General features: G+C 47.1%; 11 protein-coding genes across 11 annotated transcripts; 3 read left to right on the top strand and 8 right to left on the bottom strand.

Moving 5' to 3' along the window:
- Positions 1 to 487: 487 nt before the first annotated feature.
- N7533_013211 (uncharacterized protein) lies at positions 488 to 4,950 on the top strand (the record flags this gene model as incomplete). Its single annotated transcript, XM_057109861.1, has 4 exons — positions 488 to 1,103; positions 1,168 to 1,851; positions 1,898 to 2,134; positions 2,204 to 4,950. 4 exons carry the CDS (start codon positions 488 to 490, stop codon positions 4,948 to 4,950), a joined length of 4,284 nt encoding a protein of 1,427 aa, XP_056953446.1.
- A 374-nt stretch (positions 4,951 to 5,324) lies between these two features.
- Positions 5,325 to 6,932, bottom strand: N7533_013210 (glycoside hydrolase family 43 protein; the record flags this gene model as incomplete). The annotated part of the gene is made up of 1 exon (XM_057109860.1): positions 5,325 to 6,932. One exon carries the CDS (start codon positions 6,930 to 6,932, stop codon positions 5,325 to 5,327), a length of 1,608 nt encoding a protein of 535 aa, XP_056953445.1.
- A 793-nt stretch (positions 6,933 to 7,725) lies between these two features.
- fmqE (MFS-type transporter fmqE) lies at positions 7,726 to 9,420 on the top strand (the record flags this gene model as incomplete). Its single annotated transcript, XM_057109859.1, has 5 exons — positions 7,726 to 7,843; positions 7,897 to 8,352; positions 8,384 to 8,462; positions 8,513 to 9,001; positions 9,060 to 9,420. 5 exons carry the CDS (start codon positions 7,726 to 7,728, stop codon positions 9,418 to 9,420), a joined length of 1,503 nt encoding a protein of 500 aa, XP_056953444.1.
- Positions 9,421 to 9,824: 404 nt separating this feature from the next.
- N7533_013208 (uncharacterized protein) lies at positions 9,825 to 10,234 on the bottom strand (the record flags this gene model as incomplete). Its single annotated transcript, XM_057109858.1, has 2 exons — positions 9,825 to 10,160; positions 10,223 to 10,234. The coding sequence occupies 2 exons, from the start codon at positions 10,232 to 10,234 to the stop codon at positions 9,825 to 9,827; spliced, it is 348 nt and encodes a 115-aa protein (XP_056953443.1).
- Positions 10,235 to 11,424: 1,190 nt separating this feature from the next.
- Positions 11,425 to 13,013, bottom strand: N7533_013207 (putative FAD-dependent oxygenase; the record flags this gene model as incomplete). Its single annotated transcript, XM_057109857.1, has 2 exons — positions 11,425 to 12,669; positions 12,762 to 13,013. 2 exons carry the CDS (start codon positions 13,011 to 13,013, stop codon positions 11,425 to 11,427), a joined length of 1,497 nt encoding a protein of 498 aa, XP_056953442.1.
- Positions 13,014 to 14,502: 1,489 nt separating this feature from the next.
- Positions 14,503 to 16,069, top strand: N7533_013206 (uncharacterized protein; the record flags this gene model as incomplete). The annotated part of the gene is made up of 6 exons (XM_057109856.1): positions 14,503 to 14,682; positions 14,740 to 14,867; positions 14,935 to 15,034; positions 15,096 to 15,237; positions 15,324 to 15,532; positions 15,608 to 16,069. 6 exons carry the CDS (start codon positions 14,503 to 14,505, stop codon positions 16,067 to 16,069), a joined length of 1,221 nt encoding a protein of 406 aa, XP_056953441.1.
- A 1,019-nt stretch (positions 16,070 to 17,088) lies between these two features.
- N7533_013205 (uncharacterized protein) lies at positions 17,089 to 18,213 on the bottom strand (the record flags this gene model as incomplete). Its single annotated transcript, XM_057109855.1, has 1 exon — positions 17,089 to 18,213. The coding sequence occupies one exon, from the start codon at positions 18,211 to 18,213 to the stop codon at positions 17,089 to 17,091; it is 1,125 nt and encodes a 374-aa protein (XP_056953440.1).
- A 938-nt stretch (positions 18,214 to 19,151) lies between these two features.
- Positions 19,152 to 19,462, bottom strand: N7533_013204 (uncharacterized protein; the record flags this gene model as incomplete). Its single annotated transcript, XM_057109854.1, has 3 exons — positions 19,152 to 19,163; positions 19,188 to 19,306; positions 19,372 to 19,462. The coding sequence occupies 3 exons, from the start codon at positions 19,460 to 19,462 to the stop codon at positions 19,152 to 19,154; spliced, it is 222 nt and encodes a 73-aa protein (XP_056953439.1).
- Positions 19,463 to 20,749: 1,287 nt separating this feature from the next.
- Positions 20,750 to 22,015, bottom strand: N7533_013203 (uncharacterized protein; the record flags this gene model as incomplete). The annotated part of the gene is made up of 1 exon (XM_057109853.1): positions 20,750 to 22,015. The coding sequence occupies one exon, from the start codon at positions 22,013 to 22,015 to the stop codon at positions 20,750 to 20,752; it is 1,266 nt and encodes a 421-aa protein (XP_056953438.1).
- An 816-nt stretch (positions 22,016 to 22,831) lies between these two features.
- Positions 22,832 to 23,979, bottom strand: N7533_013202 (NADPH:quinone oxidoreductase family protein; the record flags this gene model as incomplete). Its single annotated transcript, XM_057109852.1, has 2 exons — positions 22,832 to 23,828; positions 23,918 to 23,979. 2 exons carry the CDS (start codon positions 23,977 to 23,979, stop codon positions 22,832 to 22,834), a joined length of 1,059 nt encoding a protein of 352 aa, XP_056953437.1.
- A 2,357-nt stretch (positions 23,980 to 26,336) lies between these two features.
- On the bottom strand, positions 26,337 to 27,418 carry N7533_013201 (Clr5 domain-containing protein; the record flags this gene model as incomplete). The annotated part of the gene is made up of 2 exons (XM_057109851.1): positions 26,337 to 27,213; positions 27,291 to 27,418. The coding sequence occupies 2 exons, from the start codon at positions 27,416 to 27,418 to the stop codon at positions 26,337 to 26,339; spliced, it is 1,005 nt and encodes a 334-aa protein (XP_056953436.1).
- Positions 27,419 to 27,696: the final 278 nt, after the last annotated feature.

Raw genomic sequence — 27,696 nt, 5'->3', positions numbered from 1 at the left:
TTCCTGCGAGGCGTCCTGTCAATATCATTGGATATGAATGCCCCCCCCCCTCAGCAAAAGTCTCTTGGCATCTGCACATAGCCACCAGCTGGACAGAATTATTCCAGCAACCTTCGCGGACAGCCACCCCATCCTCAAGGTATTCGTGAAAGGATCTTCGAGATGATCAACGGGGCATAGATTACATGGATATGTCGTCCTTTTGAGATGTTAGCCAACCAGCGCAGGCTCTCTGGGAATTAGCGGTGTGTCTCATGCATAAAATCGTAGTGCTTTTTCCGAGCGTCGAACATCTTTGCCACTGGTCTTCCAAGCCCCTACGCCTGGGCGCGCCCATGATAACTTTACCTATGTATTTAGAGGTGATGACACCGCTGTTGATCTAAGTCTCCAATATTCTCAGCTTATCGGCCGACAGCTTAAATAGTTTTCTATTCCTGAACTCTTTTGTCAAGTGCATTATCACTCCAACACTTGAAACACAGCCATGGTGGAGCCGGCAGGTCTTGTTATCGGAATTTTGGGGCTAGCTGGTTTGTTTAATAACACCTTAGATGTGCTTGATAAGTTTGACTCGTGGAGGGACTACGAAAGCGAATCTGGTGCTTTAATGGCTCAATTCAAAGCCCACAAATTTAAACTCGAGAAATGGGGCCAAGCTGTTGGATTCGAAGGAGAAAATCTCTTGGATGAACACGACAAGCTACTTGATGATCCACAAATACGTTCGACAGTCCAAGACCTTCTTTCAGCTATCAACTACCTTTGCGGCCCCATCGTTCCACGCAACTCGTCTGAATCGAAACGGGAAAGAATCAGCTGGGCGTTGAGAAAAGAGAAGCGGATCAAAAAACTTGAGCAATTTTCATCCATCCTCGATATTCTCTATGGCTTGATTCCCATCAAAAAGGAGGGCAGCGTGGTCTCGAGCCACTGGGAATCTACCGGGGGGGGATTCTCATTCTGGCCACGTGAATGGTACGTGCTGGAATGCGAGTATTTCGAACCCAATTTGACCATGTCACTAGATGCTGTCCATGGGCGAGGAAACTGGACCAAAGAATTCAAACGCATTCTGAGCAACATACAGAGCGAGATTGAAGGTTGCTGTCTCCCCCCTCCCCCCTTCTCTTCTGACCTCGGAGTCTTCCACTAAAAGTTAAAAAGCCCAGACAAAACGAGATTCACAGGTATGGTTGTTGGGCAACCAGCCTCGCAACGGCCGCTACGAGGAGTATGTGTCAAGGCGAATGGAAAGTACCTGTCTATGGATCCTAGACCGACCATGGTTTTTAGACTGGTGCTCACCCGATTTCCCAAACGGACATTCTAAGATCCTTTGGATCAATGGCCCCGCGGGATTTGGAAAGACCGTTCTATGTACAAAAATAATTGATCACGTCTCTTCCATCCTGGATACACCTGTCGCCCATTTTTTCTTTGCTTCTGACTTTGAGAGAGGAGATCCTTTCATGGCAGTACGATCATGGATAACTCAGTTGATGTCTCATCCAACAGCGTCTGCACTTGTTCGTGAAAAGTATGCAGTCCAGCAGGGACAGCAGGCAACCCGTGGAGAAGTTATAGAACTCCTGCAAGAGATTGTCACAGCGATACCTGGGTGCACGCTCATTATCGATGGCATGGATGAATGTGGCTGGTGTATGGAGAACCAGAAGGCTATTGATGGTGACTCCATTCTTACCTTTATGGAGGCACTGATGCGAGCTACTGGGGATACGGCCACACGTGTCATGATTGTCAGCCGCGATGAACCGGAAATTCGAACCTCTTTGCCTCAAAATACCCTCGGGGCTTCTGTTTTTGAGCATAAGATTACCCCCCCAAGACGTTCAACCTGATGTACTAAATTATTCTCGAAAGGTTGTCTACACAGCGCTGACTACGAGTGAGAAAACTGCAAAAGCAAAAGAGAGCCTCAGCCTTAGCATGGCCGATCGGTCTAACGGTCAGTTTCTGTGGGTAAGATTGCAGCGAGATTCACTCTGTCGCAACAACTGGAGAAGCCAGAAGGAGCTGGAAAGAACGATTAATTTAACACCAATTGGACTCGAGGATGTGTACGAACGAAATTGGATCAAAATTTTGAAGCTCCCTGAAGAAGATCGAGATCGTGCGCTTTCTCTGCTGCGCTGGACAGCCTTTTCTCTATGACCACTGACGGTCAGGGAATTAACTGAAGCCCTCTTGATTGGTGAAACTTGTGACAATATCCAAGTGGAAGACCTACCGGAGAATATCGACGAGAGGTATATTGACAAAGGGATATCATCCTTCTGTGGATCTCTCTTGGAGATCCGTAGTCCCGGGGCCGATTGTGATGCTGGGTTGAAGACAGTGCATTTGGCACACTTCTCAGTTAAACAGTACCTGCTCTATAATATTACGACAAATGGGAGACTCCTACAGATCAACAAGAGCCTGGGGTTTTTTGCAGAATCAGTCGAGAACACATTGCTTGCTAAGATGTGTCTTCGTTATATCAATTATTCAGCAGTCTGGCGGAGAGGCTCCTGCATCGAAGTGAATGGAGGTCTTGGTTCGTTCTTAAGCTACGCCGCGGGGTCATGGCAAAGGCACGCCTCTGCTGGAGACCCAACAGATGCAGGAGTGGTGAAACTGCTGAACCGACTCTTTGACAAAAGAAGGCCTCACTGGGCCATGTGGAGGGAATGGTTCGATTCAAATGACGAAGAGATTAAGGACGAACAATCAAGAATTGCAGAGAAGCCAGCCAGTCCGGTGTATTATGCAGCGCGACTTGGCTTAGCTGAGACAGTGGATTTTTTGATTCATGACCGCAACCATCAGACAGACGACATTGGCAAGTTCGGGCATACACCTTTGGCTGCAGCTTGTGAAAAGGGGCATTTGAATATTGTGGAGTTTTTACTTGAAAACGGAGCAGATACCACGATTGCAGACATAAAGGGGGAAACGTCGGTCAATTTGGCTTCGTTCAACGGCCATCTCAAGGTTGTCGATGCACTACTTAAGAGGGGTGCGGACATCACCATTGGTAATAATAGAGACATGACCCCTTTCTATTCAGCCGCTGTGAAAGGACATTTCGAGGTTGCGAAGCTTCTCCTGGAGCATGGTGCAGATATCACAGCTATGCATAAGAATGGATGGACACCAGTGAACGCAGCCTCGGACCATGGCCATCTTGAGGTAGTTCAACTTCTTCTGGACAACGGGGCAGATATCACTATTGCTGAAAACGATGGTATACTGCCTATCTATTCAGCTTCTATGAATGGTCATTTCGAGGTTACGAAGCTACTCCTAGAGCATGGCGCAAGCATTAATGTTCAGCGGAAAAATGGATGGACACCAGTGAACGCAGCCTCGTACCATGGCCATCTTGAGGTAGTTCAACTTCTTTTGGACAACGGGGCAGATATCACTATTGCTGAAAATGATGGTGTACTGCCTATCTATTCAGCTTCTATGAAAGGTCATTTTGAGGTTACGAAGTTACTCCTAGAGCATGGTGCAAGCATTAATGTTCAGCGGAAAAATGGATGGACACCAGTGAACGCAGCCTCGGACCATGGCCATCTTGAGATAGTCCAACTTCTTCTGGATAATGGAGCCGACTTCGCTATGAGGAGCAACACTGGATGGACGCCGGTGAATGCGGCCGCGAATAATGGCCATCTTGAAGTTGTCAGACTTCTCCTGGATAGTGGGGCCGATTTTCGGACAAAAAACGACCACGGATGGACAGCACTACACTCAGCCTCAGCTCATGGACATATGGATGTTGTTAAGCTACTCCTAGAGATAGGAGCGGAAACGAATATTGGAAATGTCGACGAATGGACACCACTACATGAAGCCTCATATTATGGCTATATTGAGATCTGTGAACTACTAGTGGAGAACAGGGCGAAGGTAACATTAGCAGACAATCAGTGCCGTACACCACTTTTACTGGCCTCGGAGAACGGTCACCTTGAGGTGGTGAGATATCTTCTCGAGAACGGTGCCGATACTTGTGTTAATGCTGCGGCCACTAACGGATTAACACCACTACATGGTGCTTCACTGCATGGGAACCTTGAGATGACGAGGCTCCTTCTTGACCATGGTGCAGATATCAGGGTCACACTTAATGACGCTGGATGGACACCAATTAGTGTTGCCTGTCGTAATGGTCATTTTGAGGTTGTTAAGGTACTTCTTGAGAAGGGGGCAGACACTATAGCAGTCGCAGGCATGAACAGTTGGACCCCTGTGAACCGTGCATGTGAACAGGGCTTTTTTGATGTAGTGAAGCTCTTGGTTGAGAACGGGGCTGATATAACGGTTGCGAACAGCGACGGATGTACACCAGTCCACATGGCCTGTCAAAATGGCCATCTTGAAGTCGTTAAGCTACTTCTCAAGAACGGTGCAGATACCACAGTCGTGGATAGCGATGGATATACACCAGTCCATATGGCCTCTGAAAATGGCCATCCTGAAGTCATTAAGCTACTTCTCGAGAGCGGCGCAGATACCACGGTCCTGGATAACGACCGGTGGACACCAATTAGTGTTGCCTGTCGCAATGGCCATTCTGAGGTGGTTAAGATACTTCTTGAGAAGGGGGCAGACACTATAGCAGTCGCAGGCATGAACAATTGGACCCCTGTGAACCGTGCTTGTGAACAGGGCTTTTTTGATGTAGTGAAGCTCTTGGTTGAGAACGGGGCTGATTTAACGGTTGCGAACAGCGACGGATGTACACCAGTCCACATGGCCTCTCAGAATGGCCATCTTGAAGTCGTTAAGCTACTTCTCAAGAATGGCGCGGACATCAGAGTTTTGGATAACTCCGGGTGGACAGCGGCTCACGCGGCTTCTCGAAATGGCCATCTTGAGGTGGCTAAGTTGCTTCTTGAGGAGGGGGTAGCAGATGCTGCCCAGTTGGATCTATGATATCGTTCTCAAGTTAGCCCTAATTTTAGACAACAACTCGCTTGTGCTCTTGGAGCCACATCCCTTTCATACGTCATTTCGCATGTAGGAAGCTACTCCACCACTTTATGATTTTGGGTCTTGGTCAGCAAGTTGTTGGAGTTAATATTCGTTCTAGCTTGCGGTCATCTGCTGCAAAGTCGCTAATACTCACCAATGAGCCTTAGGCGTAGAGTAAATTATATCGATTCTTTCAGGCATGTACTAGGAAAGAAATCCCTGAGTACAGCAATAACGGACCTCTCACCACGCTCAGTGGATACTAATTTCTCGAAGCCAGTGTAAAAATTGGCAAATGAAATTTATCCCGTCTCTATAAATCTTAAAATAAAGGTCTAAGTGATGATGAACTTCTCAAATTTCACCCATTTCCCACTTGTATCATCTTTTCCATCCTCCTGGCTACTACTAGCACAGATACCAAATATCGTGCCGGTCATATCATACCCCGACATCTCCAAACTATCTACTCTTCCCATTGGCTCCCACATTTCATCAAAATTTGACTCGAACAAATAGCCATCTAGATCAGCTGTAATTCTCAGGCGGATTGTATAGAAATCCATAGGGACATTCTTGGCCCTGAGTATCCGATTCTTCACTTTCATGTCCCGAACAGATCGAACCTCAAGTAGTAGCTCCCGCGACTTGCTTTTAAAAGCTATGGAAGCATAGCGAAGGTCGTCCTTATACACTGAAAGACCCGCATTGATTTCACTATTTGTATGATCAAATTGACTTAATGAGAGTGTTGTGGACGCCTGGCTGGCTTGTTGTCGTTGCCTTCGTCCTACGAAGCTTGTTGTCCCGAGAGGAGCAGACAGACCGGAAGACGAAGCTTGTATTGAATAGCTCTGCTTCTCCGCATCGTAAATATACCTTCCGAGCTCTGGCGTGCGAATGTAAACATCCTCGGTATTATGGGCACTACCACTGCCGACAACCAGCAAATCATGGGCAAGCTGGTCGGGAATTTCAGCATGAAATTCTAGCTGGGTCTGCGCGATCTCCGGCCAATCCCCCTCTTCCCATTGCATAGGCGTAAGGAAAGTTTCACGGCCAAGCGGATGTCGATTGGGATCAGACTTATTGTGCCGAATCCCGAGATGAACACAGAACCAGTTTCCAGCCTCATCTTGAACAAAATCTCCGTGGCCAGTCCATTTGATATCCGTATCCCTCCCTTTCGCTGTCAAGAGAGGATTGTGAGTATAGCCATCATATGGCCCCCAGATATCCCGCGATCGAGCAATATTTATCTCATGACCGTCAAATGTTGACCCTTCTGCCGTAATGAGGTAATACCATCCATCTTTCTTGTATATGTGGGGCCCTTCAGCATCTGTCGAAGCCCCCTTCCAGAGGAACTTGATATCAGTCAAGGACTTTCCCGTGGCGAGGTCAATCTCAAACTGTCGAATCGAGCAGTCAGGGGCCCAGGGTGGGCCAGAACGGTATGAGCCATGTACATACGCCCTGTTCGTGTCCTGGTCAATGAATAGACTAGGGTCAATGCCCGGGAAGTCGAAGTAACATGGATCCGACCAGCCAGTGGTTGAGGATATGCGTTCCTCAGCACAAGTGACATAAAAGTTTTGGAATTTATGAGTGTTGTCATTGGGGTCCGCAAAGGCATTTGTGCAAATCACATAGAAGATGCCCTTATGATACCGGATTGTGGCGGCGAAGAGGCCTCCGGTGACGTGGATCGATCGCTCATCTGGAAGCGGAATCAATTTTGTGAAAGCTCGGGATAGATCTAGTTGAGATGAACGGCAGATTGCATGGCCTGTCAGTTCCCAATCCTGCAGATTTCTCGATACGTAGATCGGTAGACCGGGGAAGAGATGGAAAGACGAATTAACAAGAAAGAAGCTGTCTCTGACTCTGACGACGGATGGGTCTGGGGCAAACCCTGGGATGATTGGGTTTGTGAACTTCATCTTGGATGGGGCAACTGTAACGATCCATGAATGGTGTTTTCTGAGGGATTATTCCTTTGGAAATAAATATCTCCTTCTGGAGAGAATATATTGGAAGTTCCGGTTAAAGGGAGTCGAAAGGGAGTCGGAATACCTCGATCCATTGTTCGGGTTCTCCGGGGTTGGGTCCTGAATTCACCCACGCAAAGCGGACCGATCTTGTCACAAGCAGTAAAAGCCGATACTATCAGTAGATCATACACTTAAATCTGTGTAATATTGAATCATGGGTTAGCCATTCCTGGTCGTTATGTCCGACTCGGATCTGTCCCACACTCCGCCTAATTTCTCTTGACTCGGTCAGATCTCCACTGTAAATCGGCCACGAACCTAACAATATGGAAATAGTGTGGACAAGCAAGCTTTCCCCGCAATCGAATTACCCCGGGGTCGGAGCGGGGGCCTCTAATACTCTCGGAATTTGGCGTGGGCGGAAAATCCGAGAACCCAATAAAGGCTAATATGGAACCGCTCGGCTAAACTTTGAAGCTGCTAAATTTTTATCCTGCCCGCGAATTGGGGTGCTAAGATCGCCCTTACGCCGTCTATTTGCTGACTTGACGTGTGTGAGGATGAAATTGTCGGTGTTTCCTACCAGGCAAAATGAGATGGCACGGGATATCAGGTTCACGGCTTTTCCGCCTTTCAGCTCTTGCTGGTATTTAGAATATGGACTTAGAAATATAAGGGCTACCCTTCGCAGGCTGTGATTACTACCTACTGTCCTGATCAGAATCGAGATTCAGTAAACACAATGGCCACCAAACCCGACACCGATCATATCGAGTTGAGTGAACCGGCATTCCTCAAGCTCGAACGGGAGTTGTCTGCCTGGAGTCTGCTTCGAAAGCATCAGCGAGCACTGCTTATTTGTGAGATGCCCTGTCAATATTCTGACTGTGACTTACACATGTCTCTCCTGTAGCTACTATCTCGTTCACCTCGGCTGCCCTTTTCGGCTATGACACCATGTGTAACGGAGCCGGGGTCGCCATGCCTGCCTTTATCCTATACTTCGGAAAAATCGATGCCGCGGGTAGCTGGTATCTTCCTTCAATCTGGGCTTCTCTTTGGACCTCTATGTCTGCCCTCGCACAAGCACTATCGGCAGCAATGACAGGAGCCCTCGCCGACAGAATCGGGAGAAAATGGTGCGGCGTTATGAGTGGAGTAATTTCTCTCGCCGGTGCAGCCGTACAATATACAGCGCAGACACCCAGCGCTTTGCTGGGTGGTAAGATTGTTGTTGGGTTGGGTATCGGTATCACAATGGCGACAGGAACAACATATGCTTCAGAGGTTGTACCTCCGAGATTGGTCCCCATTATCCAAAAGGCTCTTGTCGTCTTCATCCTGATTATGCAAGCTGTTGCCATGGGAAGTAATTCGGAGCTTCGTACCAGATGTATCAGAGCACGCTTTCCGTACTGTCTTTGCGATTCAATTTGCACCTGCTGCATTGGTCATTGTTGCTTATTTCCTAGCCCCTGAGTGAGTCTCCTAGTTTTTTCCGTTGCTGACGTGAATTTAACATTCTTAAGATCACCGGTATTTTTAATAATGACCAACAACAATGAAAAAGCAGAGAAGGCAATGAGTATGCTTTACCGCCAGGAATGTGAACGGGACGAGCGATATGCCTACCTTGTCCAAACGATTGCAGAGGAACGTGCGCGGAACGCTGAGCACGCAAGCTATCTTGAATGCTTCCAAGGCTGTAACCTGAAGAGAACACTCACCATGATGTTTCTTTTTGCTGCTGTCAATATTGGTGGAGGACCATTCTTGGCACAGTCGATTTATTTCCTTATCACCGTGGGACTTCCAGTTGTGCACATTTTCGACATCTCTGTTGGCGGCTTCGGACTTGCGATAATCGTTATCATAGCTGCCGAGCTCGGGATGAGCAAGATCCCTCGCGATAAGGTCTTTGCTGGAGGGTGCTTAATCAACTTCGGTATCATGTTGACTATTGGATGCCTATATTACGCCAAAGGAACCGGTCCTACTTGGACAATTGCTGTTCTAATGTGAGTCACACTCTGAATCTCCCCCCCAATAGAATCGAGGAAGCTAATTTGCGACAAGGAACGTTTTAATCTCACTAGAGGCCGCTTTTATGCAAGCACCGGGCTGGAGTATTGCAGCTGAGATCTCCAGTCTGCGTCTTCGCGCCAAATCCATGTCCCTTGGTATTATGGCCCAGACCTTATCTACTTGGATATTCACTTTCACTGTCCCATACATGTACAATGTGGATTCGGGCAATCTAGGAGCGCGGACAGGCTTTGTCTTTGCGGGAACCTCAGTTTTGCTCATCTGGGGAGCTTTGACTATTGTCCCAAATACTACAGGACTTTCACCTGGTGATATCGACGACCTGTACGAGACTCGCGTGCCAATCCGGGAATTCTCTCAGCGCCGCCAAGCTCTTATTCAGTCTGTTTGAGTACAGACTAGTTCTGGATTTGTGTCATTATTCACAGTTCAATTATTACTGAGTGGATACTTGCGGGACACTATTGATTTGTACCAGATGCATATGCGGAAGCAACGTGCAATATTTAAGGCCTTAGAGAAGCAATGAAATATTGGGATTTGACTCGCCACGATTATACTCTAAATATGGTAAGATTGCCATGACGAATTGAAAGATAGATGACTGATATATATGAACCTATTGGGTAGCTCTAACAGAGAAGTAACAAATAGTGAAGTGTAAAAGTCATGCCGTGGCGTTATTCATTGAAACAATGAGAGAGAAAGAAGTAAACCCGAACATCCTGTTGGGAGTGGGAGCCCGAGTCCTACCACGGAGCATACAAATATGAGTAGGCACATCAAATCCAACCTCTAAACACACTCAACCTTCAAGCTGACTAGGGTAGTATCAGCCGCGAAGCACTGCTTCACGCTGTCCACGCTGACAGTCTCGAATAGGGTCGATGCATCGCAACCAGAGGCAGTGTAGGTATTCAGCACCGCAGATGTACCATCAGCACAGGCTCCAGACTCAACATATGCAGTGAATGACTTGATGGGGATATTCTCGACGTTGATGCACGATCCAGCATAGGCGTTGGCGGCATCAATGCTCGGAGTAGCGCAGTCTGCGAAGTAGTATCCGGCATAGCCAACCGTGGGGTTCGCCACTGCGGCAGCTGCGAGGGCAGAGAGGACGGTGATAATCTTTAATTTGTTAGAGCAAACTCTATGTGTTGAGCTGTGTTGAGAGATATCTTCAAACATACCTTGGTCATCATGTTGGGCAAATTGTTGATTGCTAGGTGAAAGCGCTGAGGCTAAGTATTTTTGAGGTGCTGTGCTGCGTTTAGACTTGAGCTTCTGCCTCCTCTTATATCAGGGTGATGGCTGCTTTTATAAGTCCTTAAGATGCATGGAGCTTGGCCTTGTGAGGGAACATTCTATCTACCCGTGGAGTTCTCCTCACCGACTCGCGACGGCGTGCAGCCATTCAAGGTGAGCTAAACGAGCACTTACGTATACTCGAGGCTGGATGCCTCTCTCTAGTGATCTATTTTGAGGGGTACCTGACAGATCCGTCATCGTACTAACCGGATTTTGTGGACAGAGAGTTGAACTGAGTGCTTAGCTTCTGGTAGTTAGCGGCACGCCGGCAAATCAGATAGTCAACTTCCCTTTTTAGGAAACTGGTAGTCAGCAATGCATAAGCAAAATTTCAAAATATTCTTGGCACCAGAAAAAGCTTCGTAATTCACTAGAAGAGAGTTGTACCCTAGGTTGAGTTTTATGAAGGGTGAACGAGGCAGATAGAGCAGTAGCGTCGATCCAATTGCGGGACAACCTTAATTGTATTATCCGATATGATATCTATGGTGCTTTGACAGGTACCATAGTTTGCAAGAAAATTCTTGATCTTTTCGTTCCTGACAAAACGCCACATGCGAGGCACCAACCAATTCATGACGGGAAGTGCGGAGTTCTCGTGGCTCATTCAGAATGGATCCACTTGGTCTAGCTAATACTCATCACTAGACTTGACCAATCTGGGTCTTGAATTGCTCGGCTAAACTTGCCAATATAGTGCGTCGTGAAAATATGTGCTAAAAATGGAGTAGCTAGTCGGCATATAACTATCTACTATATTCGTTTCTTCACGTTGAGTGTAGAATTTTATAACCTTTTATGATCTCAACTCCGCGCGAGTTGCAAGTTGGCTGATCTTTGCCGCATCATTCGGGATTGGTGAAAGTCACCTGCGCTGACAATCAAGAACAAAAATTGGGTATTTCTGCATTCTTATATACATTATATTTACATCTCTGTGCGATTGCATTCATACCAACTGCTTCCAATTTGAACTTAGAAATGGAAGCTTGAGCATGTGCTCTGATGTGCATTCATGGGTATTGCCTGGAAACCTTCCATGGCATATTATATGCACCTTCATATCAAACCCACTCATATGCGTTTACTCGATAGGAGCATAGAAGCTCAACTTGCCGTGGGGGTCATACTTGTGCTTGAGTCCACGCAGGCGCTCTTGACGCCAGTTTTCGCTGCCGTAGATCTGTTGCGATGTCTCCGAGCCATAGGCATAGTTGATGTAGGCACGGAAGTCGTCGCGACCAGTCGCTTCGGAAAGGATGTTTCGAAGCTGGTTGCCAAGATCGGCGGCCTTGCGCTCCAGAGCCTCACCGGCAGGGGCGTAGTTGATCATTGGGGCGGCAAGCAGGTTTTCTGAGCGGAAAGCAAAAGCAGTCGAGTCGGTGGGGATGGAGTGAACGCCCTCGGCAGAGTAGCCCTCGAACATGAAGATGGAGTTGTTGAAGGGGGAGGAGCCGCTAACGGCGGGGGCGTAGATATCCCAGGCCTTCTTCTGTGCAGGGACGTTGTATTGTTCCAGATAGATGGGGAAGCGAGGGTTGGCGAAGCCGAGATTCTGGCAGGGAGGAGAGTCGACGGCGATGCTGGTCCACGCGGCGAGGTCTTTGTATGTGCCTGATTGAGGGTTGATGGAGATAGGGCCAATATCGTGGAAAGCCTTGGTGTAAGTGGACTCGACAGCCTTGACTCCTTCTTGAATGATATAGAAGACGATGACAGGGCTGTTGGGGTCAGAGCCGTCGTTCATCCAGTAAGACCAGTTGATGACACCAGCGGGCTGGGTCCCGTTTTTGACGAGGTAGTCATTGGCAGCTTGGTAAACAGCCTCAACCTTGTCGCCACTGAATGTGATGGTTTCGATGGCCCAATTAGTATGCTCGATGTCGTAGATCTTGGAGGTGACTGAGGTAACAATGCCAAAATTGTGGCCTGCGCCCTTCATTGCCCACCACAGCTCCGAGTTGGCATCGACGGTGGTCAAAGTGCCATCAGCAAGTACAACATTCAAAGAGACAAACTGATCAGCGACAAGACCGTGGTGGCCCTGAAGCCAGCCGTGTCCACCGCCAAGTGCAGGCCCCAGATAACTGACACACTCGCAGGTTCCAGTAACGGTTTGCTTTCCAGCTGCCCACAAGTCATCGGTGATCTGCTTGGACATGACTCCGCCACCAATTGTGGCTGTCTTTCCATCTTCATTAACCTTGACGCTGCGCAACTTGCTTAGAGAGATGCCAATCCCGTGATCCATTTTGCCTAATGAAACAAGAGCCCCGTGGACGCCGTTGTAGGCGAGAAATGGGACGTTCTTCTTGTTCGCATATTTGACCTTCAAAGAAATCAAAGTTAGTGTACGATCATGTTTTCCAGGTCACTTTCTTTCAAAGAAGGATTGGGCATGGGGTGAATGAGAAAACTTACAGTTTCGGCAACGTCATTCTCTGTCCCAGGTACAATAACCACATTCACCTTAGGTTCCTCGAGAACAGACCAACGGGTGGTGATATTTGCGAAGCCACTGGAACCAGGGTAATAGACCTCGGCAGTGCGGGAAAGGCTTTTGGCAAACGCCTTCATGTCAAGATCGCTGCTAGGGCATTTTCCTTGCACAGAGCTACCCACCACAGTGGAAGCCAAGCCAGCAATGGCAGTGATCAACCTGAGAGAGAACATTTTTCTAAGACTTAGGCCGAGAAATTATCGAGCTCTCCAGCAAATAGTAAGATATATGAACAACAAACGAAAGAAAAAGAAAATCAAAACCACCAAGGTGGGGTCATCCCTTGGACATCGTCCAATGTTCAAAAAGAAGGCGACTAGGCTGCTCGAAATCCCATTGAGGTGCAAGGCCCGAAACAACTAAAATTTATCGCGTGCAGAATTTGAGTGCTTCGGAGTCCATGGACCTATGAACGACACTTTTCTCAACACACTTTTTGCAAGATCCCCACTTGAGCGCCGACCGCGTGTGTATCATTGTCCGAGATCCGACCCCGAGATACAACTCGGGCGGTTTTGGACCCCAAATAAGTGGGGCGATTTAGGGCGATTTGGGGGCGATTTGGGGGCGGCCATTGGGATTCACAATCCCTACTAATTATGAACAGTTATCCATCCATTGCAGAGCTTGGATGATCCACCCTACTAAAGAGCTAGGCATTCTCGGACCCCTGTAGTGCCTTCTTTTGGGACGCTGGCACTATAATATGATCCAGCAATTTGGGACTCGGAATTAATTCTAGTTTTAGTATTGCAATGGTAGTGAATTAATATCCCGAGTACTCCATAGTACGGAGTACATTTCTTAGATCCATCCCTTTAATTTTGAAATTTCACTAAGGGGGGAAGCCTTACAGGCTCCTCATATTTATTGTATTCAGTTACCGGTCAGCTCAATCGCGAATTAAATAATGCATACATAACACACTACTTAGGGGGCAGTGGGCAAAATAATGAAAGAGTAGGAATTTGCACTTTTTTAGGGAGTCCTGATTTCGGATTGCCGAGCACAGATGGGGTTGGTTCTACACAATCTGGCCAATACCATACCGACTGGTGGGTCACTGCCAAGTTGTCTGCTGAAACGAACGCATGTTCTAACTTGATTTACCACGATATGTCGTTCCATCCTTCGGCCGTAGGCTTCGGTCAATTAATTTATGGAGATTACCATGTGGAGTGTCCATAAACACGCCCCCAAAGGTGAGACCTTGGAACAGAATACTACGTGATGATTAAGGTGTGGGGCGTACGCCACTCCATCAGAGGCCTTTTTTCTCTGCGATCCTTGGTCGGTTAGTCCGATTGAGTCCTTCGGGTAGCTGAAAGATGGGTACGGTGTGCTCAAATCGCTGATTAAAGTTATTCAAATGTGAGAACCATAGTTTCCAACCATGTGGTGTCAGTGGCCCCCAGGGGCCGGAATTTAGGGCTGTTCTTCTTTACTCAACAGTCTTGCCTCATCTTTTCTCTTTTCACATGCCTTCAATCGTCTTTTTAAAAAAAGAGGAACGATATCTTTGATCACTCGAAAATCTCTGGAGTGGGACGAACGCTACAAAGGAGAGGGATTACAAGCAGTGAATCTTCGATACGATCGATAAACTTCCTCACAGACATCCTCTCTCGCTGATCCTTCTCCACCAAACCAGCCGTGAAGATCATGGGGTTCGCTTTATGGGCACGGGATGCCGCCGCCGAGGCTGCAAGGAAGACAAATATCGAGTTATGGACTTTATATGGAATTGGTGTCGCTTTCACGATCCTCAGAACATATTCCCGAGTTAGAGCCGTGGGCTGGAGAAATCTGCGACTGGATGACTATTTGATATGGATTGGAATTGTGTGTACTGATGAGAGCTACTGGTAGCTGCGTGTGCTTACTGATACTATGGTACAGATATTCTATACGGCACAGACAGCTCTGGCATACAATGTCGGTGCTGTAGCCAACGGCCTCGCAAATAATAGCATGACAGATGCACAGCGGACTGCGCTATCCCCGAGCAGCGCGGAATATTCTGCCAGGTATATCCCGCAATAAAAAAGCAGTGAATATGCAAAGAAGAGGACAAGTGACTAACGTTCCGGTTAGAGTGATAGGTTCCAAGATCCAAATCGCGGGGTGGAGCACATACGTAGCATTGATTAACTCCCTGAAGTTGTCAATGCTGGCTTTCTATCTTCGCCTCATGGTATATACCCCGCCGACGTTCGCAAACGATTCAGAATAGATGACTAAAAATGATATTACAGGAAGGACTCGGACGTCGCTACCAGCTTCCTATATACGTCGGCCTTGCCCTCATCACGACGAGCTTTATCGCGAGCATAATCGCCATTCTTGCATCATGCAGACCATTTCATAAGAACTGGCAGATCAATCCTGATCCCGGCAGTCAGTCTTGCCCCCCCTCCCGCTCATCTCGGACCTTGAGATTTCATGGATTATACCATCATTCTGACACTGGTCACTCTCTCCAGATGTTTGCCAGCCAGCAATTTCCACACCCGTCATCGCCGTGACCTTCGCCGCCAACCTCCTCACGGACCCATACTTAATCTTCATCCCAATTCCTATGCTTTGGAAATCCAGTCTGAAGCTCATTAAGAAGCTTGCGACAACAATCGTCCTCAGCGCTGGCATATTTATTCTCGTCTGCGCAACACTGAAAAGTGTCTTCCTGCTAGTGGTCAGTGTCATCCACTACGAAATTCAACCAGCTTTCACCCATAGGTACCCAGCTGACACTATTTTTACTTCCTAGGACCCCGAGAATGGTGCTACTGTCGCCAACGAATGGGGTACCCGCGAAACCTTCGTCGCAGTCATCACAACCAACCTCCCCATGGTCTTCCACCTATTCCGTACATGGCTCACAAAGGTGTTCGGCAGCAAGTTCGGATCGTCTCATAAGACGAATTACAAGACACCCTCCGCCTCCGGTGGGCTGCATACCATCAGCGGGCGCGGAAACTTTGCTAGCCGCAAGGGCCGTTCAGATATGGATCCTATCACAATTGGGATGACATTCACTGAGAGTGAGGAACGAATGATGGAGGATGAGATCAAGATGCAAAATATTCGTCACAATGTTACGCATATTCAGTCAACTGATAACGGCACTCCTTCTTCCAGTGGAATCATGGTCTCAAATCAGATTGATGTTACGAATGAGTCGGTTAGCCGGACGAGTGACGGAGCGCGAAGTGTTCGGGAGGTATGGTAGCGGAGACTCACAATTGAAAGATAGAAGTTTACGATTTTGAATTCCAATTTGCGATATACCCAATTATTTGAATTGATACCAGACCCAAGTTACTGTTTGGCTCTCCAGCCTTGAAGGTTTCGGAACAATATAACCTCTTGTCGAAACCTCCATCTCAACGGCTTCAACTTTCTCTTGCGAGATATCCCCATGCTTTAACCTCGCGATTTCAGCGCCAATGCGCGAGCACACGTATTTATCGAATTTTCAAGTGGGACTTTGTTCTGGAACATCTCATCCAACTCTTCCAGCGATCTTCGCCGGGTCTGCGGTACGCAGACTCATCCAAATGACAGCGACACGACAGAAAACGCACCGTATTTGAAAGTGACTCTCCCACCAATAGCACTCATACGGATTGACGAAGTTGATAAGAACTGACGTTATGAATCCAATACACCTTATATGTGACACCATTTGACATAATAGTGTTGACGAGAGTGCCAAATCAGGATAAGTTCCGGGTGCCGCACTATGGACCGCTGGATAGCAGACAGTTATCCTGCGAAGCGAGATGAAAACCACTACATCAGACCCACGGGAAATTCCGAAAAATAGAGCGAAGCGAGATGAAAATACTATTTAAACACCCTTGAATATAAGCAGCCGAAGCTAAGAGAAAGATAATGAATATTTCAAGGACGTTGGAGCCTAGCAAAGTTTGAGTATCCACGCAGAGTATACTTATACTAGTGGGTTGTAATGTTTTTGGCTGTACCATGGTGTTACAATATCTGACGAATCAATTTCCCGAAATTTTGTCCCAGGACAGAGTCTGTAGCCTCATATTTTTTTCCTCGCCGGGGCCCCTTTCTATAACATTTTCAGGATATATCTATGGTCTCAAATTCTCTGGGAAATTAGCAAGTACATCCCGATTGTCTCCTTAGATAAAAATCGTGCTTTAAGACCTTATTACAGCCTAGATATCAATATCAACGGGATCTCATGAGCCACTGGCACCCATTACAAAGTTTATCTCAGCTCGAATCTATATATTCAGACTCAGGCTCAGAACTTGAAGGTTCATCAGGATAATCCTCTTCTATACGAGGAACAGAGGACCAATAATGAATGGGGCGATCGGTACCATCTCTGTCTTCTGCTTCCCACTCATCTCTGTCCATATCGGAGAGCGTATCGATCGTCGCACCATGATGCTTCAGCAAGCTAGCCATGTCCTTGTAACCTTTCATTTCAGCAACATACAAGGCAGCACCCCCATGCTCTGAAGCTTTCAAGCCGTTACACAGGAGAAATTCAACCATGGAGTAGTTCCCTCGTAATACAGCAAGTTTCAAGGCGGGTTTCTGGGATCGCGTATCCAATTTTAGCAAGACAGAAATAATATCCAGATGATTGTCTTCAACAGCGCGGTATAAGGGCGAAGGAGTATACCGTTGTGGATCAGCACCGCGCTCAAGTAACTTCTTCACTATCTCAAAATTTCTATACTGTACAGCTAGAAATAATGGTGGGTTGTCGATTTTAACTGCCCTGCTATGCCATCGTGTTGTAGTCGAGTATGATGAAAGTGGGTTTGTAGTATGACTTCCACGATAGAAGTTGACTTCTGCACCAAAATCCAACAGACCCTGGACGACCTCTATATGTCCAGTTTGAATACCTATCGCTAGGGCATGCTGAATATTGATAATATTCATAAAGCAGTATCCTTGTGATAAAAGAGGATGCGTATAGATATCTTCCCAGTAAGGGTCTAATCTTCTTGTATCTTCCTTATCATATATCTCATCCTCATCCTCATTCTCATACCGGGCATGATCCTTTTCTCCAATACCCACATTTCCCCTTCGTCGGGTCAGCCAGCGCATCTGGATCACTCTCTGGGAAAGCGAGTCAGATTTAGCCCGGGCGAGATCTAATCCGACTAAAAGATCTTCAACCTGTGGAAGGAGGTTTAACTCGGCAGCAACAGGGAGCGCTGACCCGCGATAGTATTGAGCATTCCAATAGCATAGACACTTTCTCAGTTCTTGGTATAGACGACGATTGGTTCTAACCAAGCCATAGATATCGCTCTGGCGCGAAAGATAGGATGAAATGATCCATAGGATTTCAGTGGGTAGCTGAGAAAGGCTCATTTCGATGTGTGAGAAAAGAATCGAAAAAAAAAAAGAAGAATAAAGAGGGGATTGCCCAAATGCACGTATTTTGTGTGTTGGGAGCAAGGTGGGGTAAAGGGATTTTCTATTCATTGAAGCCCCTATGTCTATTTTTTGGTTCTGACTTGGAGATCCGTTACTGACGCGTTAGGGCGATTCCGATATTCAGTGTAAAATACTAGTATGCGTGCCTGGCGCGTTGAGGCCAGATGTGGGGCAAATACCGATTCTAGTTCCGTATTTAGATACTGGTCCAGGCTCACATCGTGCATAACTAGTCGGAACACTAGCAAGAGAATGAAACAATGCCATAGAAAAAAGACCCTAAGCAGATCTCACTCATATAGTACACAGGAATGATCCGAAGCTGCCCGGGCGGCCCCGCCGGGGGCAACAGCAGCCCATATCAATTGACTTACTAGTTTTGCAAGACTTGAAGCTAAAAGACAAAGTACACAGGTTGGTTTCTTCGAAGTACTCAGGTAGTATGATGGAGAATGGAGGATTTGTCAAAGCCATCTGCATTGATCAGACATTATACACAGATCTCAGTCTTTCCATAAGTACACGAAGATCTTCAAGCTCGTACTGAAAACAATCAATTTCTTCTCTCTTCTATTTTGTAATCTGCCAGTGATTCCCCACGGTTTTTTCCCAGATTAGGTAAAGCTCTCTTGTTAAATAGCGCAGATCTTATAGCTGGCACTTAGAAGTTCAAATTAGAATTGTTGACTCATCAGAAAAATCTAATGCATTTTCTTTCGCCATTCTCATCTGTCGGGCAGATAGGATCTGGCGAGTCACCAGCGCATCTGCCGGACATTTCAGGATTAGCCCAGTTACACTGGTTGAAATACACCCCAAGCGCAAAAAAGGCCAAAGTTTCTGCAGATAATTTAGTATTTTTTTCGATAGAATCATAGCTCACTCTGAGATGAAGAAGTTAAACTCACCAGCATTTTGAATGGGAATACCAGTTCCTCTGTCTCCTCCCACATATACCTTGGCGAACTCTCGGACAAGCAGTGAGCCATAGACATTATATTTCTCCCGTTATACATCATGGTCAGGTCTGAAACCGGGTGTTAGTCAAGGACATTTATGTCAATTTTGAATGTTTGCTCGTAGAATTCTTACCCTCGTTGTACCTTTCGCCAAGAATGTTTGAGGAATGGGTGTGCTCATGAAGCACCGTGTTGGCCGCAGCGTACTCCTTCATGTATTTCATGGTCTTTCCCTGCAAGGAAAAGCCAGGATACGTCACCTGCGAAAATACCCTGGAAGAGTTCGAGTGTATTGGCCTTGTGAAAGAGAAGGATAGTCATATCGTGGATTTTGGCTGTGGCACATCAATGAAAAAAGCCGGAACTAGGACATGGAAGTCATATAACAAGGTGATTGAATGCTCAATCATCTGACAGACGTCGGAAGTTTTTGAATGATTCGAATCAAAAAACGCTTTGACGTACTTTAATTCTTCTCCGTGCCTTCCAAGGTTATTAATCGACAAAATGGGGGCTCTTGGCTATTCGTCAAGTCTATTCTATGTCAATCAGAAGACTAGTAGTAGTAGTAGTAGTAGTAGTAGTAGTAGTAGTAGTAGTAGTAGTAGTAGTAGTAGTAGTAGTAGTAGTAGTAGTAGTAGTAGTAGTAGTAGTAGTAGTAGTAGTGGTATTGATGAAGCCAGGAAATTATCTCTATCTCTCTCTCTCCTAGATATCCGCATACATACACCATTTCCTGGTTTCTATCCTCCGTCGTGTGTTGATATTTTAATGACCTACGGACCACTACGTGCTCATCTCGACCTACTGAAAGGATGTCCTTATTTACTTCGGACACTGTGGAGGGTTCGGCCTAAGTTACATGTATTTGGACATATACATGAGGGTGCTGGAGTGGAGTGGAGTGGATTGTGTTCAGTCGTCTACAGGCTGCGTATGAGCATATCGTTGCTTCTCGGGGTGGCTTTATGAATCTTCTGTATACTTTTTGGGAATCTCGCAGGGAAAATTCAGGCCTGAATGTCGCCGTTGAGGCGAAATGTTTGCTTGTTAATCCGGCTATTGTTGGGGGGTTAAGGGATGATGAGCGGAGAGAGGCTGTTAAGGTTTTTATATAGAGTGTCGGCGGGTCGATCCGAATACAAGATTGCTTTACCTACTGGGAAACACATACAGAGGCGATGATAACTCGTCTATCTTTACTTTCTCCGTCGGGTGTCTAACTGAGTATGTACTATGGTGCTACAGTATCCGACGAATCAGTTTCCCGAAATACTTTCTGAGAACGGTCTCCAGCTTTTTTTTCTTCCTCGTCGGGACTTCTTTCTAAACCCTCCTCAGGAAATATTTGTGGTATTAGAAATTTCGGAAAATGAGCAAATACTTCCCTATTGTCTCCTTGGATAGAAAGGCGTTCCTTCAAAACTCATAATATACCACGGCCTACATATCAATTCAACAGGATCTTATGAGCCACTGGCACAAATTTCAGAATTGATTTCCCAACGAATCTATACCGAGGCATTTTCGGACTCAGACTCTGAACTTGAAGGTTCATCAATGGGGTCCTCTATAGAAGGATCAGACCACCGCCAAAAAATAGGGCGATCGGTACCATCTCTGTCTTCTGATTCCCACTCCGCTCTGTCCCTATCGGAGAGCGTATCGATCGTCGCACCATGAAGCTTCAGCAAGCTAGCCATGTCCTTGTAACCTTTCATTTCAGCAGCATACAGGCCAGTATTCCCATGCTCTGAAGCATTCAAGCCGTTGCACAGGAGAAATTCAACCATAGAGTAGTCCCCTCGTAATACAGCAAGTTTCAAAACTGATTTATGGGATCGCATCTCCAATTTCAGTAAAATTCGAACTATATCCAGATTATTATCTTCAACAGCGCGGTATAAGGGTGAAGGCATATACTGTTGTGGATCAGCACCACACTCAAGTAACTTCTTCACCATTTCAGTATTTCCATACTGTACAGCTAGAAATAATGGAGGGTTGTCGATTTCAATTTCCCTGCTATGCCATTGTATGTCGGTATAGTGCAGTGATAGAATTGATTTTGTAGAATGACTTCCACGATAGAAGTTGACTTCTGCGCCAAAATTTAATAGGGCCTGAACAACCCCTGTATGTCCGGCCTGAATGCCTATCGCCAGGGCATGTTGAATATTGATAATATTCAGAAAGCAGTATCCTTGTGATAGAAGAGGATGTATAAAGATGTCTTGCCAGTAGGGATCTGATCTTCTTTCATCATCTTCTTCCCGGTAGGGATCTGATCTTCTTTCATACTGTCTTTCCCAGTATTCATTCGATCTTCTTTCCTCGTGATCTTCCTTGTCCTCATCCTCATCCTTATCTGTATCCTGATTCTGGTTCCGGTCCTGGTCCTGGTCCTCTTTTTCAAACCCCTTAATTCCTTTGCGTCGGATCAGCCAGCGAACCTGGTCCTGTTCTCCGAAGCCCATATGTCTCTTACGTCGGGTCGGCCAGTACATCTGGAGCACTCTCTGGGAAAATGACTGAGATTTAGCTCGGGCTAGATCCAATCCGACTAAGATATCTTTGAGCTGTGGAAGGAGGTTTAACTCAGCAGCAACAGGGAGCGCCGATCCACGATAGTATTGTGCATTCCAATAGTATAGACACTTTGCCAGCTCTTGATATAGACGACGATTGGTTCTAAGCAAGCCATAGATATCGCTCTGGTGCGAAAGGTAGGACGAAATAATCCACAGGATTTCAGTCGGGAGCTGAGAAAGGCCCATCTCGATATGTGAGAGCAGAATTAAAAAGAAAAGAGAAAAGAGGTGATTGATCTGTACTTTGTATAGTTCATCAATCGTAGCGCCGATGACTAATCACATAGTTAAGCGAGGCGGTGAGGATAGCTCAACTTCGTTCCAATTTTCCAACTTCTCCGATCTCAACTTGCGAAAGAACTTGCCAACTTCAAACCACCCCGCGAGTGGACCGGAAACCAATGCTGCGTTCTGTGTCAACTTGCGGGGTAGCTTTGAATTGAGAACTACGTATATGATACTGATATTAACCAGATCGCCTCCCTCCCCAATCATGCGCAGTTTTCCCAGTTTTCCCGACAGCCTCGCCTAGTCAACTGACCACAACCACAAACACAATGTGAAACAGAAACATATCGCAACTCCACAATCCAGCTGTCCCAGTCCTCACGGACGAATACACGGACCCTTCTTGCAAGGACAGTCACCGTACTTCCACGTCTTGTGGGTACGACCGACCGGAGCTGGATTGCGAGCTGGGGGATGTCTGACTTGTCAGAGATACTCCGGTGCTTTCTCTTTTGTCTTTCGGGAGAAACGAGAGAAAGTTGCTAGAGCAATAAAGGGCCTTCATAGTTCATGTTATACTTGCTCAGACTCCTCTTCGGAAGAGTTTTGGTGTTTATTTACCAGAGCATGACTCCTTGCGCACTACATCTACAATATGAATATTTAGGTATTCTTAGCTTGAAAACACTGAAACGAATGAAATCTACCTGCTATATCATATATACATATATACCTCCATCTCTTCCAGCACATGTCACAGCATCAAGGCTCTCCTCAAAGCTTACTCTTCGCCTTATCATCAACATTAACAACAACCTTCCCCCAAGTTTCCCTTCCACCAAGTGCCTGCAACGCCTTAGGAACACTCTCCAAACCATAAAAGCTCTCATCCTTAAAAGCCGTACCCCGGAACTTCCCCTGCGCAACAAGATCAAAGATCCCCTTCCAAACATCCCCCACGGTCCCCGTCTCAAACTTAGCATATTGGCCCCAATGCAATCCAACAATACTAACATTCTTCAACAACACCCGATTAAGCGCAACCTTCTCAATACTCCCCGCCGCAAACCCAATGACCAGCAACCGCGCATTCCACGCAACACACTTCAAACTAGCCTCAATCATCCCAACAGGATCATAAACAATATCCACCCCAGCAGCCCCATTCCCACTCCGATTCTCCTTACAAAGCTTCTTAACAACCTCCGGCCAAGCCTTATCCGTATAATCAACCACGTAATCCGCCCCGAATTCGCGCGCAATCTCACGCTTCCGGGCCGTGCCAGCCGTCGCAATCACAGTCGCACCCTTCGCTTTCGCAATTTGCACAGCGGATAAACCGACACCGCCAGCAGCAGCGTGAACAAGCACCCAATCGCCCGCCTTAACGCCGGCCCGATGCACGAGACCGCCGTAAGAAGTCGGCGCCGTGACGAAGAGGCCGGCCGCGTCTTCGAAGCTCCATCCCGACGGGACGGGGAGGAGGGTGTGTTCGGGGGCTAGGATGTGCGTGGCATAGGCGCCTTGTGTTGCGCCGAAGACGCGGTCGCCGACTTTGTACTTCAGCGAGGTGCCGGCCGTGGGCAGGGCGGTGATTGTGCCGGCGAACTCGGCGCCGCCGATCCAGGGGAGCGGAGGCTGGTGTTGGTATTTTCCTTGGATTTGGAGGATGTCGAAAAAGTTTGTTCCTGCGGAGTGGATTTCGATGAGATATTTGTCTGGGGAGGGGGTGGGTGTTGGGACGGTGGTGACTTTTAGGTCGAGGGGGGCCCTGGGTGAATCATTGTTAGGCTTGCTTTGAATGGCTCTTCATGAGATTGTTCATCTCGATCTCATGTTGTGTCTCGTAGGACGTAGGACTTGTTAGGGTGGTGGCGGATGATACTGACCTTGACGTATTCGCTGACTTGGACAGCACGCATTTTGAATAGAGTTCAATGGGTATTGATGAGTTGGATTGGATTGGATAGATTGAACTATGTGTACGCTCTGGTGTACCAAAGAAGATGGGGAGATGTGTTGGTGTTGGTGTTGGTGTTGGTGTTGGTGATGGAGGAATTGCGGAGAGCTGCCCAGCTGTTCCCCGCAGATGCCGAGGTCCCTCGGGATGCGCAATGCAACGCTGTCTACGCGGCTATCTGCTACTAACTACGAGAATCGCATATTGAATAGAATGGATATGCAGGGATATGAAGCTGGAAAAATCATTTGTTTCTGGATGTTATTCTATCTGCCCAATTCAGCAGTACGGAGTCAGGCGTGTTGGATACCCTAGAGGAGATGTGCCTCGGTCAATCCAAACTCCCATGAAGACTGGCCGAATAGCCGGGATGTCGATCTGCCGACGAGTCGGACCCATTTTGCCACAGGCAATAATTTGGAATGGAATTGGAGTCTCCCGGACGACCGAACCAAGAACCATAATTATAATAAAAGATGCAATTGGATTTCCGATGGATATCCGAGATAGAGGTTCCAGTGGTTTGCTTCGAGAGGAAACGGCAGTGACGAGATAGTCGATATCCCGATGATTAAACCATCCATACAATACTAGGTGAACACTCCAGGGCTGCTAGTAGTTTATATTACTCATATTAATGGATTACTATTTTCATCACAAGTAGCGAAATAATTCTTTGTATTATGTACTCACATATTCCGATCGATCATTAATTAATCTGAGACATCATGATGGCAAGAACCAGCCTCACCGGATACGCATATATTAAATCCAGATCTAAAAGCGCCACAATATACTTACACCGATGCCTTTGTCTCACCGCTGCTACACAATGCCGATGTTTGAGCCTCGTTTCATCGTCCTCGCCCCGCGTGACCAACATGATTCATGCTGACCAGATCAGATGCAGGGGGTCGGGCAGCACCTGCCGATGAGATGAAACAAACCAGGGACAAGAGCCTGAACTGAACCTACTACGGAGCAAGTAAAAAAAAGTCCGAGTTTGCGTCGCTTTAGTTTCCCCGTTCGAGCAAAAAAAAAGAAGTATACATTCGTCATTTGGCATTGTAGATGAAACAAACCCAAGGGGATCGAAGAAGGTATAGAATATACCCCCAAGACAAATGACTCTGTAGTTATCCTCCTAAAAATAGGAAAGCGACACCGGCATTGACTAAGCTCCTCGGAGATCGTTCAACAATCTTCAAGTTCAAGTTCAACCCCGCTTCTTCAGCGACCCCTTTTCAAGTTCTTTCCCCCGAGTCCCAAGCCCAAGCTTAAGCTCAGCCCAGCTGAACTCAAGCAAGGCCGGAGATATATCCCCAAAAGGAGAAACAAAGTTTCACACGAGGATCTCCCATCGGAACCGAAGATCATACAAGCTGGACAGCCGTTAGACCCGGTAAAAAGAGCTCAGTGGACCCTTACAGGAGTACGGTACAGAGCAGCCTGATCTGATTTTCCGGCCGGTGGAGGTGGAAAAGGGCGCAAAACCACATGGCGTGCATTATTACGGGGCTGGTAATCTCCCAACCCTCTGCGGTGTGCCTCATAATTGCGCCTTGATAAAGTTGGCCTAGTGTGCGCTAACTTTGGCCTAGATGCCGATGTCTTCGCTAGTATCTGCGTCGAGAGAAACCGTGGGACGATACTGGGACTCACGGTGAAACTGAAAGTTCGCCACGTGGGTTTGGGAGATTGCGAGCTGATCGATTAATTCGTGCTCAAATAGTAGATGTAGCAAAATTGGATAGAGGGGTGGATGGTTGAATTGGGGTGGGGGTATCAAGATGCAGGAACAAACACAGAAACTGATAGGAGGGTAGCATGCAGGTCCTATCGCGAACAACATAGAGAGACAGGCATATACAATCACAGACACAGAGACAAGACACAGAGACACACAATTTGTCAATATTCAGATTATAGAGACCAGTGCACAGCAGAGGTATAAGGTAACAAGAGACAAATTCCAACAACGCCATGAATCAAAACAAAAGTAGGTAGAACAGATCAACTTTCTCGCCCACGAGTGCAACACCGAGTATGTCATACATAACAAGATCTATTAGATACAGATCGCCCGTCCATTTTACAATGCTGGAGATATAGAGAGATATGGGAGAAAACAAATAGCGAATAGAAAGGGAAGCAAATTGGAGGCAGAGGGACATGGAAAAGCCAAAAGCAAAAAGAAAAGAAAAGAAAAAAAAACAAAGAAACAACGGAGGTATCACGGAAAACAATCACCACTCTTCACGAGTATCAAACGCCAGGCCCAAGGTTCTGTTCTTTCTCCAAAAGTCGAGCCAGAAAAACTCAGTTGGAGTACGGCATCATGGGCGCGCACATCACTGGTTGACTAGGTGGGAGAGAAACCATGTCGCCATGGGGATGGTGGTAGGCCTGGTGATGATACTTTCTGTCGGAGTGATCGAGGCGGCCATGGCCATGGCCATGGCCGTGGTGATGTTGATGTTGACCGTAATCGTATTGAAGAGACATGGTACGCTTCCATGGCTTTGAGTCGTAAATTTGATAGTCTTCACCAGGGTAGTGAGCGAACTCTGGAGGGAACATCCCCTGGGGAGGAATCATGTATGAGGCCGAAGTCGGAAGAGGTGCAGAGTGAGGGACAGTGGATGGCGGAGTGACTGGTTCAAAAGGGACTGAGTACCAAGGGGCTGGGGGATGCATCGTTTGGTTAAGACCCAAGTCGAGAGAGACTGAGCGAGGAGGCCACTGGGCCATTTGAGCATTTGTTGCCCCCGGACTGGGGATACATGACTCAGGTGAAAGTGGGAGAGTGGAATAGGTCGGAGTCACGACAGAGGAAGTATTCACCATCAAGCCTGGGGCCGCGGTGGACGTTTGACCGGGGTGTTCGAAAGAAGAGGTAGATGGAGCGGGGTCGGCAAATACGGCCGAGGGATCGCGAATTAAACCATCTCCCGATGGACTGGGAGTCAGTTGTTGAGAAACGACATGAGGTTGAGGCGCATAGAGGGGATGCGCCCACTCCGGGTGCTTGCCCGCATCTCTAGGAATCGGTGATCGTTTCTGATTGCGAGGAGAGGCAGTAGAAGATCTTCCATCCTTGTCAAAATCATCATCTACACCTTGAGGCTTCTTGCGAGTTTGGCGAGAGGGTTTTGTGACACGCCATTTCTTGAGGCGACTGCGCAATTGTGTTTCACTGTGGGAGGTGGTTCATTTAGCGCGGGGAATTCGGGGGATAGCCCACTAGGTAAGAAGAGTTCGTTTTTAACTCACCTTGGGTTGAAATCATCCGAACGAATCTGTTTAATGACCTGTTTGAGTGGCCATTCTTCCTCCATATACAGTTTGGCAATGAGAGCCTTCTTCTTCTCCCACACATCTGATGATATCGAAGTCTTCATTCTGGGTTGTAAGATAGATCGGGACCGTGCACGATAAAGAGAGGAGAAGGGGAGGGGAAGGGAAATGGATACGAGAGGATTGGGAAGAGATAGATATAAGTACAAGACAAGACACAAGATACGACAGAAGAAAGTTTGGAGAGAAAGAGGGAGCGATATAAACTCGGCCAACCCCAAATGGGGATGGGCCTGGATCCTCCTCCACCGCAATCTCCCATGGCGCCGGGTCTGTCACTAACGTTTCCCTTTTTTTCCCTTTGCCCCAGCGCACGCATGGT

Source organism: Penicillium manginii (assembly GCF_028828005.1).
Source record: "Penicillium manginii strain IBT 31320 chromosome Unknown utg000010l:1.0-1143873.0:1.0-1144522.0, whole genome shotgun sequence".
Classification (NCBI taxonomy): Eukaryota; Fungi; Ascomycota; class Eurotiomycetes; order Eurotiales; family Aspergillaceae; genus Penicillium; species Penicillium manginii.
Note: the sequence above shows the minus strand (reverse complement) of the source record. Positions and strands in the feature narration are given on the sequence as shown.